At 38.7% G+C, this 14,628-nt stretch overlaps 1 protein-coding gene across 1 annotated transcript in view; it reads left to right on the forward strand.

Moving 5' to 3' along the window:
* LOC146498168 (vertebrate ancient opsin-like) overlaps positions 1–9,579 on the forward strand; it is a 71,968-nt gene extending 62,389 nt beyond the window's left edge. The window contains exon 4 of the mRNA XM_085140524.1: positions 1,680–9,579. Coding sequence (XP_084996650.1) covers positions 1,680–1,961 — 282 coding nt within the window. The 3' untranslated portion in view covers positions 1,962–9,579. The remainder of the gene's footprint in view (positions 1–1,679) is intronic.
* Positions 9,580–14,628: the final 5,049 nt, after the last annotated feature.

The raw sequence follows: 14,628 nt of genomic DNA on the forward strand, positions 1-14,628 counted from the left end.
GCATTGCCTTCAGGAAGAAATCCATGGTTCTGAAAGGCTACTTGAATGAAGCCTTGTGCTGAAAAAAAAGGTTTTCGTTTTCTTCTTGTTTTTTCTTTTAGCACCTTTTTTGCTTCCCCTGCTGTACAAACTTTTAATGAAATGATTAAACTTTTTGGATTTGGCATTTAGCAGGTTTGGCTTCAGCATGGAGTGCACTTTCTATTTTAACTGGCACAACTTTCATGTTGTTAAAAGTGCTAAATGATTTGTGGCAATGCACAACACACATTGAGAACCTAATTGGGAACATTTGGAATAACCACGTATGAGAATACATATACAAAATAAGCCCATTTTCTCACCCCTTTTTTGTGTGTGTGAACAGTAAGCACTGAACTTCCATTTAAATTTAAACATTTCTTTTAAAATACAACACACCCCTTTTATTTCTTCATAATTTGCTTCCAATCAACCAGACTGGAAGCCAGGAGCTCAAGTAATAGTTCTCCTGCCTTTCTAGAGAAGTAATTTACTAAGTTTTAATCTATGAAAAATGCTAAAGATGATAGAGTTTCACAGGAATAAAATAGTATTTTTGCACTAACAAGGTAATTCTCAAAGCCAGAATATAATAAATCCAATACAGTGTTATATATTAGAGGAGATTGAACAAGTGGGGTGAAAGAAGAAATGGTAGCCCTAAAAAAGAAGGTGGAAGGGTAGCTGTCAAGCCATTCCTAAGTAAGGATGAGGTATGCCAAATCACACAATAAGTTGTGTGAGAATCAGCGGCAACAGGTCTTATGGAGTGATGAATCCAAATTTGAAATTGTTAATGTAAATAAACAGCCATATGTAGAGGTCAGGAGAGAGATCCAGCAGTGACAGTCTACAGCCATCTGTAAAACACGATGGAGGCTTTGTTGGAGATCTTGTCAAATTCGACAGAATTAAAATACCACCAGACTGTAATCCATCATGCAAAGCCATCTGGAGAGCATCTGATTGGCAATAAAGTCATTTTTCACAGCACAACAGAGGTAACACAGTAGAACCTGGATACACCCTCCACTTGCCATCCTTTGCAAGGGCGTTCAACCGTCTGTTTGCTGAAAAATAGTAACGCGACCGCATTTTCTTGTTAGTAACTGTAACGGCGTTGTAACAATAGGAGTAGTAATTAGTTAGATTACTCGTTACTGAAAAAAGTAACGCCGTTAGTAATGCCGTTACTTGTAACACCATTATTCCCATCACTGGTTATTACCAGTAAAATAGTTGCATGTTTAATCATCTGGGAATTTACCCAGATTTATTTACTTATTTAGACAGAGATCTTGACCCCCCTAATGTTCAGGACAAAGTTACGCCGATGATCCTTTGCACAAATAACCTGAATCAGTTATTACATTGAAAATACAGTGATGGCTCACACTCATAATTAAGAAAGGGAAGCGTGACACTAAGAAAATAAAGATTATGAGTCACTATAAACTTCCCTCTTGAAGAAGCAGCAACCTGGTGCATCAAGCTGGTATTGTCCTTAAAGCAATATTAGAAAAAGGTATAAAATGCAGCCTAGAAACATTAGAACTAAGTGTTTAGTTCATAAAGTTTTGTCCTCTGTGGTCTCTTGCATATAACTCTGTAGTTTAAAAGAAGCTTGACCATATGTTTGTGCTGTATGCTTGCCTCAGTTTTACAGGTGCTTCCAAGCCCTGCTGCAGTGTGAAGCTCCTCGACGAGGCTCCAGCATAAAGAGTTCCTCCAAGGTCCCCACCAAGGCCATGAGGGGAGTAGCAGGAACTGGTCCCCGCCGTACTAACGAATTCCTATTTATGGTAGCCTCATTGGGTCAACCAGCTGCTACAGTCCCCCAGCTGGAGCTCTCATGTGAACCTACTATCGATATCACAAAAGCCCCTTCTTCAGACAATAAACCTGTTGTAGTCTCACTAGTGGCTCACCGTGATGGCTGACAATTGGTTATATAATCATAAAACCCTAAGGTCCCCATCCAGGAGATCAGTGAAAACGAAAGAGGTGATTTTACTGAGACTTAAAAAGCGGCGGTCTGCCAGTCCAGGTGGATTCAACGTGACTCCAGCATTAACTCTGGCCTGCCTAGTACAGATGATAGATCAGTAAGTAAGGGCTGTCTCTGGAAAATGTGAGCAACTGTCAGAGATGACAGTAAATCTACAGAAGCTGGGAGATTGTATTTTTTACTGAGAAAAGAAACACTATGATCCTTTCTTAGAAAGCACATTTAAAGGATGCTCTTGTCAGAGTTTTGGAGTCAAACTGTAATAAAAGAGGAATTCTAAGGATCTTTTTGTGCAATATCTCATTCTCTTAAAATGTCATAACAATAGCGTGTTCAGGAGTGCTGGGGAAGGGCTATGATTGGTCTGTACTGATTGTTACTGACAGCAGTTACAAAGTGAAGTGAAATTGAAGAACACCAGCCACTTATGACTGCAAGCTTTTTGAAGTCCTTCAGAATGAGATAACTTTAATAATATGTGCAAGAGGATTGCTTTTGCAGCACTTGCACAAATAAAAAAAGTTGTAAAATTACACAGGAACACAAGAAAGTGTAATGCGACAGAGGTGCAAACTTAAATGGAAGTGGTAATAACTTTACCACCATAGAGTGGCAAACTCTATAGAAAACTATAGAGCTAAGTCTTCAAACCAGCAATAGTAGCGGCCATAACAGTTACAAGAAAAAAATCAAACGAGTGCAAATAAGTCAAGGTGTTAAATTGGATAAAGAGAAGGAGTAGCATTCACAATTAAATGTCTTAATAAAAAGTTAATTGTACATTTAACATTGCTAGTATGCTGGGGGTGTTTGGATTTTTTTCAGGGAGATAGACTTTGGAAAAAAATACTGTAACTGCAAGTTGAAAATCACTGTACAGCCCATTCAGTAATGGCTATGAATGTGCAGTCTAATGTAAAGGAGTTTAATGAAATGCAGCATCTAGCGATGTTAAATATTTAGCACTTGTATACCTCGAATTTTATATTCATGCTGTGTTTTGTTAGAGTTTAAAATGTGTATTTAGAGGAAAGAAGTAACATCCTAAAATGTTAGTAGAAGATTCAGATAACTACGAGTTTTGTTTATTGTTCATAAGCATGCTGTCTGCAAAGTTTGGGCACAAATCAGCTTGGCTCATAATCTTCACAGTAGCTGATATATTTATTTTCTCAAGAGTCATTCTGCAGAGTTTTGCAGTTCAATAATCAGTATCACATCTGACAATGTGCTCCAAAGTGTCTCCAAAGCACTCCACTGCAAGCAACTCATATAAGTTAAATGGAAAGAATTTGCTTTATCATATCATGTTTTCCATGTATTTGTCAGCATCTTGTTTTTTGTTTTTTGCTAAGAAATTTAAAATTTCTCCCTTCTTGAAATGCAAAGATTACAGTAGAGTTTCTGAATGCATCAAAGCTGTGTTGTCAGTAAATGTTTAAACTGTATATGGTGTGGAGCCACTTTTGCTACTACATACAGCATACACCTGTTGGCAACAACAATGACAGCAATGGCAGGTGATGTGAAAAATATTGATTATATCATTACCAATCTGTCAGTGTGTAGCAATTATTGGGCAGCAACAATCAACATTTTTTTAAGTCCAACATGGAAATAAGTTACAAACAAGAGAAAATGGTAAGTGTGCCCATTTTTCTTGGTCAGCTTCTGATGGTTGGACAACTAGACTACTAGCATTTCCAAAATAGTGATTGTTGTGAATTTTTCCCAAAAGCGAGCTAAAGAAGGAAAATAAGTAAACCAGCAACAGGGTCGTGAGCACCCAAGACTCACTGATGCACAATGATTCCTTGAAGGAGGGTTGAAGGCTGAAGAACTCATTTTCTTTTCTATTATGTTGACAGCTGAGTGTGTGTGCATTATTTACAAGAGGAAGAGATGGCAGCAGGATGCACTACTGGAAGTAGTTAGGCAGACCAAGGTAGTGTAATACTATGGGAAATGTTCTGCTGGGAAAGCTTTCCCATATGGAAAGAAATGGAAAAAACTTATAAAAGACTTGCATAAGATGTGGCCTACATTATATAATGAATCATATAAAGCTTATATGATTTACTCATGAAAGCGGCCACTTTCTCATTACTTTCATATATTGTTTTAGTAAATATTGAACCCCGATTCTTTTATTCTTCTACTGGACGGAGAGAACACAGACTATCCAAAACATACAAGTTTCATTCATATAATTTTTCAAGGGATCTTATATGTGTTTTCACTCTTGTATGCTTTTCATACAAGTTTCACACAAGACAGATACAAACTTTGTAAGATTAATATAAATCTTTTCCAAATGGGTTGGTTTTGGAGTTCATGTGACACATTATGATATATCACATAAATATTGTTGCACACCATGTATATTTCATGGCAGGGTATTCTGAAATGACAATGGGCTCTTTCAGCAAACTATGCTGCAATATCAACTGCAATGTTCGGGAAAGTTGACTAATATAAGAAAAAATTGATGGTTTTGATGTGGTCATTAAATTCCCTTGATTTGTGATTTGGGATGTGCCAGTTTTTGGAACAAAAAACCAAAACAACTGTGAATGTCTTCATGCCTGACAACCCAGGGGGTCTCGTGGCTTTCATTCATCGACTGCTCAGAGCTGTTTTAGCAAGACGGGAGCACAAAATTACACACTGTTGTGGCTGAATGGTATAAGTTTGTATTGGCAATTTTGTAAATCACTTTTACCACAAAAGCTGTTTTGAGTAAAAACAAAACAAAACAATGTTAATAATTTTGGAGGTGCATTGTTCAATAAATTGTTTACATCTAAATATACCTGCAGTGTGATTTTGGTTTTTTGTTGGGTTTTTTTTTAGAAAAATCTTTCTAAAGCAGAACGGTCAAAAAATTTAGATGTTTGACTTCGATGTGTTATGGGAAATGCGGATGGACTCAGACAGCAGAACGCAGGGAGGCACAGAGTTGCAATGAAGGAAATTTATTTACAGTGAAGGGCGAATTTTCAGGGACAGTGTATTTACAACAGAATGTGAATGGGAACGCAGAGCCAGGACGTGCAGGTGAAGAAACACACACTGGTAGCGCACTCGATTTGGTACTGTTTGCCAAAACCTCCAGAAGGAAACGAACCAGATGAGGTGACCCGAAGAAACAGAGAGGCGAAATCCTGGGGAGGAAACAAAACCCTGTACAGTCACCAGCAAAAATAATCCACAGGCTCCAACAGTAACGCAGGTGTCACTGCCCCTTTACACACTGAGGAAAGTTTCTGTTAAAGTTTCAAAACCGACTCACCCATAGTTTTCCTGACAGTAAAAATGGGTCTGGGCTCTTATGGGTTAAAGAAGATGGACACTAACAGTGTTGGGACTAACGCGTTATTAAGTAACGCGTTACAGTAACTACGTTATTATTGTGGTAACGAGCACGGTAACTAGTTATTATGCCAAAATCAGGAACGCGTTAGTCGTTACTGGGATTTAGATAGGGTCGTTACTCGTTACTTCGTGTGGTGGCTATCGTGGAGCTTCCACAGATTCAATAACATTAGCAAGTGATGGAAGCAGCAGGTGGATGAGGGAAAGGGGACGCAGAAGGAAAAGAGACCCGAGGCGGCCGCCGGTCCAAGTGTGAACTGAACTTCAGGTAAGAAGTTATGACCTGCAGGCTATCCGAGTCAGATATAAACCAAGTTTAGGTGGAGTTTATTTTCGTTATTCTGACTTTTTCCGTACTGCGTACTAGCTAGCTTGACGGAGTTTCTATACAGCTGGGTGGGTGCTATGAAGTTAATGATGTTGAACTTTATTTTGTTCATAAGTTATTAGAGTTGCCAACCGTCCCGTCTGGTATTCAGAGAAAATATTACGCATTTCTTATTGAGGCGAAAAGGAACAGTAATTCAGCTACAATGAAAAAGGCACAAAGCTGGAGTTATTCTGTGTCTTTGCTGCACAGCTGCCTCTTCTTCTTTCATCCTCTCCCCCCTCCCTCTCCCGTTTCTACTTCAATTATGAAAACTGATCAATGATCAGCTGATCGGCTTTTCTCTCTTGTTTGTTTATCGCCCACTTTGCGCCAGAAAGAGGAAACCAGCCGATGTCGCGTTAAACAACAGTAGCACGTTTAAGCTTGATCAGCTGATGTTAGAATTTATTTCATATTAATTTCTAGTATCAGTTGATGTTTGCTGGAGCCACAGCTGTAAAAAAGCTGCTGGTCATGATGTCGGTTTGGTTATCTGGTGAGAGGGAAACATGCAGATGAAACCAGGAGATGTCCTTACTGAATCATCAGAGCTGAACAGGTGATGGAGAAACAGGTTTACCTTTTAGGTGACATAAATGAGTTGAAGGGAAGTTATGAACTGTTTCTGAGAGACAGATAACTCCAGGATCCTTTTTTAGGTAGCTGACAGCTGGTAACTGTGCAGGGGCGGGTCTAGCAAAGTTTTGCCAGGGGGGCCAGGTAGGGCATTAAAAGGGAGAGGGGGGCACAAAGAAATACTTTTCTTTCTTATTCTCATTTAAAATGTCTATCTTTTAAAAAATAATTATCTGAATCTTACAACAAACGATTGATAGATTGATACATATATACCATCAGAACAGTGTACATCACTGTCACAACAGCGTTTGTTTTCATTCAAAGGCTTTATGATTTTTCCTATAATGGTGGGCCAGTCTCTAGTCAAAATGCCCGGGCCGATTTTTTGTCCCAGTCCAGCCCTGTATGTAGCTCATCTGCAGTCTGGTGTTACCTACATCTTCCTATTTAGAAGGCAGAATTTCCGAGTTCTGAGTACAATCAAAGCACCACGACTGCAGTTTTTGTGTTGGATGTAAAAGGCACACATGACGCTGTGACGTAGGCTAGAATCATGGCAGCAGTCAATGATGGTCCAGGCGTGGGATTTCTCTCGTGGAAATATGCACATTATCTTTTCCTTTCTATTGGTAGGTGGCACAGTGCACTTGTGGCAAGTAAGCAAGCTAGAAGACTGGCAAAGTTATGGAAGCAACACATTAACAAGAGAATTCTGAGTAAAACCAAAGTTACTTTCCCTAGTAACTAGTTACTTTGAAAGTAACGAGTAACTTGAAGTAACTGAGTTACTTTTGATAGAAGTAACTAGTAATGTAACTAAGTTACTATTTTAAAGTAACTTACCCAACACTGGACACTAGTAATGTCTCATGTATGTATATGTTAAGCAATGTTATGGGTGCATATAGAGCTATTTAAGGTAGTTTGAGGGCTGGTGTCATTTTTTGTTACTAGTTCAAAACCCATATTCGAATGAAAATGTTGACTGTGAGCTCTCAGTCTAAAAAGCTTATTGCCTGCATAACCCTGAGCCTAGAGGAGATTTAAGCTACATTCATTTTGTGGTAAGGCTCTTAGAGCACCACCAATGTATAGACATTTATTGTAAAAGAATAAAGCTAACATGAGATGTTAATTATAGCTGATAAAACCTTCGGCTGCTTTAAAAAGTGTTTAAACAGTGATTCAAGAGACTTCAACACTTTTGGAACATCTCGATTCCGAGTGTTTTTCTGTTTAAACTGTAAAATGACGAGCATAGAAAGATCGATTTTTTACAATAAATTATTATTATCTATTCTTTCCAAGCTGCAAATGTTGATCAGTGTGTAGAAAGTATTTTCCAATGCGTCTTGTGTTCATAGTGCATGAACACAAGTGGTTACACTACAGTTCAAGTTTGATTCTTCTCTTCTTATCTCTTCCTAGCTCTCAGTATCAAAAGCACAAAGACCGAAGAAGTGCATCTTAAAAAGCATTGCTTTTTGCACGCTGTTAATACTGAATTTCAGACTATGTGTGTCAGATAGCAGAAGATGTTTTTTTAATTACTTGAGGTCCTGGGAACTACTTCCAAGGACCTTTAATATCTCAAATCTGGGTAGAGTTGGGAGACAATCTGTCTCTGACATTATGATGATGGACTTCATTAAATCTGAGTCTCAGGGCATAATGTCTGATTATTTAACTGAATAGTCTCAAGGCTAGACTGAACATAGGGTGAGTAGTATCCTTTGTTCTTTGATTTTATATCAACAGTGATTATAACTGAGTAATATTACATTGTTCCAGAAGCTGTGAGTAATAATGTAAAACAAATATGTGCCTATGAGTCTCATCAAATTCTTCTGACTGTAAGTCAGATTTGACAAAATAACTGTCTAAGATGATGTTTTAGGAGGTTTTGTTACTTACAAGTGATTAAAATTATTGCATTTCACATTGTGAAGTTAAAATATATTTCTGAATTCACTAATAAATTGAGTAAGACAAAAATAAAGACGTTATTAAAAACTGAGCACTCACTGAGAAATAGTGCCCTCTTTTTATCCCACGTACCCCATAATTCCCAGTATGATGAATATACCTACAGTGGAACCCCGACTTACGAAATTAATTTGTTCCCGAGGGTCTTTCGTAAATCAAAAATTTTCGTAAGATGAAGCAGCCATGGCGCGTTTTGACTGAGGCGATGCTGAACGACAGGCTATAGGCTAATTGCTAACTAGAACAACAATACATCGTTAAAGTGGAACAGCGAAGCTCAAGTATGGAAGCCAAGGGGTTGTCACATGATTCGGAAGGCATTGTGGGCATTGTAGGCTCAGCCAATCAGAGCCAGTGGATTTCATTACTCAGGCATTTTGCTGTAACACGGGCAAAAATATTGGCGTTCAGTGCCTTCGTAACTGTATTTTAGGGTAAGTCTTGAAATATGAGATGATGGGTGTTAATTGAACAGTTATATGATTGTTAAAATGCCAAAGGGTGAAAATGACTCTGTTGTGGTCACTACCACAAATCAGTAAAATTCTAATGCAAAATATTGCCATTTTACTTCCAGCAGGTTATCATATTAGTACCGAATATTATTATACAATTACTAATTGGTTTTGCCTCATGGGCATGTTTGTTACCACATTACCACTTCAAGCCTAATTATCCAGTTAAACAAACTGTTCATAAAAGACAGTCACTTGGATATTACTTTGGTAATTAGGTGGTAATACCTTCCTATTTCCACAATATTATCTTCTTGTTACCACCCCATAATTACCACATTATTACTGAACTGTGGTGGTATCCATTCACCCACCTAAATCCATGCATTCAATCTTTCTCTTTATTACTTTTTTAGTACCTCTCCACGCATCTCAGCCAAGTGTTTTGCCAATGGCTCCTTAAGTTATAGTGCAAAGAGAAAACAGGATTGGAAAAAAGTTTAGCACTGCTCAAACACAGATTTGTCCCTTAATGTAATAAAACCATATGGCTTTATCTTCAAAAATAAAGTATGTCTTATTTGCCTATTAAAGTAAGAATGAATGAGATAGTAATAGGATGTTGGTTGATTTTGATGCATTCACTTAATAGGGTTCCCATCTGGCATAGACAAAGGCGTAGATTTGGCATAGACGGAAGGGACATGTCCCCACCAATATCTAGCGATATTTGAATTGTCCCCACCAATAATTTGATTTCTTCGAGTAAAGAAAAACAAACCCGATAGAGAGAAAAAGACGATCTTTCAACGTCTCATTCACCCAGCGGTGCAGAAAGAGATAAATTACGTTCTCTACTGGAGTCCTACCTCATGTGACAAATATGGCCAATGTGATTGGCTGAGCCTTTCAGGGAGTTCTGTTTAGTTTTAGCAGCGGCAAGCCTGCGCTGGAGGATGGGAGCACAAAGGAAGAACCTGGATATAAGAAAGTATTTTTCAAAGAAACCTGCAAGTCACTTAAAGCCAAGTAAACCCATAAAATGTGTCCGTCATAATGTTACAGGCTGTGCTAGGCTTTGGCCCACATCAGTCTAAAATTGTACAACAGGCAGGGCTATTAGTTATCTCAGTCTCAGAGTAGCATTTCTAATTTTGATTGAAACTGTCAGAGAAAACGGCAGCCTCGAGCGAGCCAGGATATTAGTTTACAGAGGCTGTTAAAGTTATATGTCTAACGTTAAAATGTTGGTGACACAATAATTTTATCCCAATGGCACTGACATATTCATAGGGTTAATTTTTGAGACAAAATGTCATGAGGTAGTCATGATTTTGCAAATATTCCACCTTGTAGTGCGGTTTGCACAAATTGTTTTAAAAATGCACTCACACTACAAACATTACTGATGAGTCAAGATCTGCACAAACTGACAGAAACACTGAAGCAGCTACACATTTTATTCTTATTGTCATGCATGTCCTATTTGTCAGGTGACAGAAGAACCAACACAAAGCTCAGAGAGTAATGGTGATACAAGATCACAGGTGAAATTGGACGATGACCTGGTGGTTCACTGACTGTATTTGAAGCACATGTGTGGCTGCATGTATTTGGAATGTCTCACGGTTATTTATCAGGTGACAGAGGCAGCTCTGCCATGTAGCTCGGACAGAGGTGAAGAGGTGAGGTCACAGGTGACTGCTATTGATTAACTAGTATTTATTGTCATGACAACTGTTTGGCTGCTGATGTAATTTTACAAAGATTCTGAATTGACATGTCTCACTTTTTATATGGAATATGGCTGAAGTAAACTAAAGTCTAAAATACTTAGTCATTTGTTTAATAATAATTTAACATTATATAATTCACATATAAAACTATGAATTGTAATTTTAAATGGTTTAAAAGCATGTAGAATAGCATATGTAGGCAAGTATATTTCTCCTTTCTTTTAATCAAGAAGCAAAGACAAAAAGGAAAAAAATAAGAAGCAGGGTTCGGTGGTTGAATCATCCGTCCCCACCAATGTCAAAACCAAATCTACGCCCTTGGGTATAGAGCATAAACATGTCAACATGTATTAATCTGTAAGTTAAAATGTTTTATTGTGTTTTTATTCAAGCAACTGAGAGTAAAAACGTGTTACTCCTTATTTCCAGTCCACCCTGTGCCAGTAGCAGCTCTAACAGCAGATACTCAGGAGTTCGTCCTTTTAGTCTGTTATTATTCTCTTTCTCACTTGCAGTGGACTTTGTGACTCTGTTGCTAACATCACTATTGCAGTCTGATTAAAAACAGAGCATGTCAATATTCAGAAGCCTTATGTTTTCCTGAGAAAACTCCAATGTTCAATATAGCTTTGAGTATAAGAAAGACCCAGTTAGGGCTACAGTTACCAGGAGGAAATACAGCTGTGAAGTTCAAATTAAGCATCAGAATGAGGAAGGAAGGTGATTTAAGTAACTTTGAACATGGCATGGAGAAGACCACATCAGGTGCCTTGGGATGTCTTTGTCTATTTCCTGTCAGCTAAAAACAGGACACTGGCTAACTACCAGAAGATTGGAAAAATGCTGTCTGGTCCAATGCCCTCAGTTTCTGCTGCAACAGATTCAGTCAGAATTTGGCATCCAAAACATTAAAGTATGGATCCATTCTGCTTTGTACAATCGGTTCAGGTTGCACCAAAGGACTCTGTCGACTGCACATCCATGATGCATTTTATCTTTGTTCTTGCTAAATAAATTATTAGAGAGGACATGAAATGCTACACACATAAAGGCTAATATACACCATGGAGCCCTGCTTTGATGTCCTGATGTCATGTAGTTGGTCGGTTGATTGCAGCTAATAGACTTACATTAGTTTATGTTAGCTAACTAATGACGGAATCGATAACTCAGAGGAAAATAACCACAATAAAACTAAAAATCAGTTGATCAGTTGGTCACATTTGTTCTGCCCCTGGATGCAACAATGAATTTTATGTTAAGAAACTGAGGCTATACTGTCCACTTTTACTGTCTGTCTCTTTAGCAGTAAGTAGCTGATCGCTGTTTGGCTAGCTGCACTCAAACGGGAAAATCCTGCTGTTAATGTTTGGGTTTGTAAAGCACTTTATAAATAAGAACAGTGTGGACGAGTGTTTGAGTTACCAGACCAACAAGCTGGAGTCCACACTCCAGCTTTTCCAGTTGTTCCTGATGTTTACAAGATGCTATCAGCACTTTTTTATGCAATAAAATATTCTCTCTTTCCCCCCAAAAATCCTTCACTTACATTTGTGCTTCACTTTTCCTCACTTCTAATATTTTCTATTTATTTATTTATTTTTAGAAAGAGGGGCAATACATATTAATGAACATTTTTAACAAATGTAAATATGCCAGATTATAGCCTTGGGCTAATTTCCATCTGCAGTTAGTAAAATCATACAAAGACACTATTTACAGGTCATGTGACAAGGACAAAAACAGTGATCACATTATACTAGAACAAACAATGACAAGGAGAGTGGACACAGAGGACAGTATAGATAACAATAATGGAAACACATCAATTATATTGCACAAACCCCAGTATTGTACATGCCCTGACTGTCGTGATATGAAGTAATCCAGTCAATGAGATGATGTTAGGGAAAAACAAAAGGTCTCAAAAAAATGTGGTACCTCTTTTTCCCTTTTTCCTTCGCACACATGACCTATTTTCCCTGCAGACACACCGATGGGATTCCCGATTGTGCTTCGGTAAGAAACTTAGTTATGTTTGTGGTGTGATGTGCATATAGTGGCCTGCTATATTGTAAACTGTCTGGATGTACTTGGGAAGAGCTGATACTAATGGTTCCTGAAACATATGGAGTGTTTGTCTTTGAGTCCTGCCAAACTAGCACAGGAACTCCCAGAGAGCAGCCATTTGGCTTTTCTACATTTAAAACCCACCAACCAGCCAAATGGCTGGTAAGCTTTTAGCTAATATCCTGGACTGAACTGTGAACTGCTGCTTTTGTTATGTAAATAAGGTGGTGCTGAGTCGTTAGGGTTAGGGGTTAGGGTTAGCCTAACCCTAGGGTTAGCCTAACCCTAACCCACAAGGAAACTTGTGTTTCTGTTTGCCATCTTAGGGAGAAATCAACACACATGGGTGTATTTCCTTTGTTGCTGAGATATATTGATAAAAACAGTACAAAAAAAACAAACAAAAAACCACATGTGTATCTGTAGCAGTGAACACATCGCACAGTGGCATGATTGTTCTTGCATTTGTGTTTGACCTAACACATGGCTCTTTTTCCAGGGCTAGGTGTGGAGGGTTGTGTCCAAAGCAACTGTTCTTTTCTTGCCTTCTTCCCAGCCATATGAGAGTGAGCCAACTCTCTTGCAAATGTACTTCCCTTGCCAAGATATGGGAAGACATTGCAAATGTACTTGGATTTTAGGTCGCAAGCCACCCAAAACTTGATCCCAAACTTGTCAGGTTTACTTGCTATATACTGCAGGGTTAGGGTTATACTGTGGGTTTCACAGGTTTGCTGAGCAGCAGCCTAGTAAACCCCGCAAGAGGACAATTTCATTGACCTCAACAGGAAAGGAAGTCCACAGCTTTTAGCAGCTCCCCACCCCCACACACTAACAAAGAGGCAGTTGGCAGTTAGCCACCCAAAACTTGATCCCAAACTTGTCAGGTTTACTTGCTATATACTGCAGGGTTAGGGTTATACTGTGGGTTTCACAGGTTTGCTGAGCAGCAGCCTAGTAAACCCCGCAAGAGGACAATTTCATTGACCTCAACAGGAAGGAAGTTCACAGCTTTTAGCAGCTCCCCACCCCCACACACTAACAAAGGTTGGTAGTTAGAAATCAGCAATCATTCACACACCCCCACTCCCCCACTCCTCAAGTAACAACCTAATTTACATATGAATTGATGCTAAAAGACTAGCCAGTTTAGCTTCCACTTGGCTGACTTGGGCTTAGAAAAGCCTGGGACTTCCAGCCAGACTAAGGCAGTTGTAGTATCTGGCAGGCTGCCCGGTAACCGGTGGGCCCAGCCAGCTCTCTGATGATAAAACACACTGTAAATGAGTGCAGACAGCCCAGGGGGTTCTATGGATAATTGATTAATAAAGTCCACTGTCACATGAAACCACCCACCATGACGTTTCTCACAGGCTCCCCAAATTATATGTTTGACCACCCACAGGACAGGCTTAGAGCTCAACCCAATAACATTTAGACAGTATCAAAGAATGTCCTTGCAAATTGTTGCTGTGGCTGTGAGGGTTTTGTTATGTTTTACCTGCTTGTAAATGATTATTTAAACAATTAATTCCTTTTACAGCTTCATTGCCATTTAGCTTTAGATTTTATCACCTTGATTTTCATTTATTTGATTTTTTAATACGTTTCATTGCATCTGCCAAGTTACACACAAATTGTTACAGAGATGATTTCATATTTAATTTTTTCTCCCATTTAGCTTTGTTATTTACATGTAACTGTATCTTGCGACATACTGCAGCATTTGGTCTATAACAAGCTGCTACAAACAAATTGCCCTTGAGATTAATGAAATAGTTTGTACTACATTGTATCCCATTGTTCTGTACTGTATTGTTTCCTTGCTGCAGTGGCCCCAATAGCAAAGCGTTAGCTCTCTTGAAAAAAATGTAATGCAGTATGTGTTGCATATACAGTGGCTGCCTCCTTCAAATTGCTTGTGCTACTGAGTGCATCATCCTTGGAATAGCAACTTTGTATAATGCAAGGTTACACTCAGTACACGCTGCATTTGGAGACTATACAGGTCGAGTGTTCAACAAGCCA

Source organism: Neolamprologus multifasciatus, chromosome 18 (assembly GCF_963576455.1).
Source record: "Neolamprologus multifasciatus chromosome 18, fNeoMul1.2, whole genome shotgun sequence".
NCBI classification, from domain to species: domain Eukaryota; kingdom Metazoa; phylum Chordata; class Actinopteri; order Cichliformes; family Cichlidae; genus Neolamprologus; species Neolamprologus multifasciatus.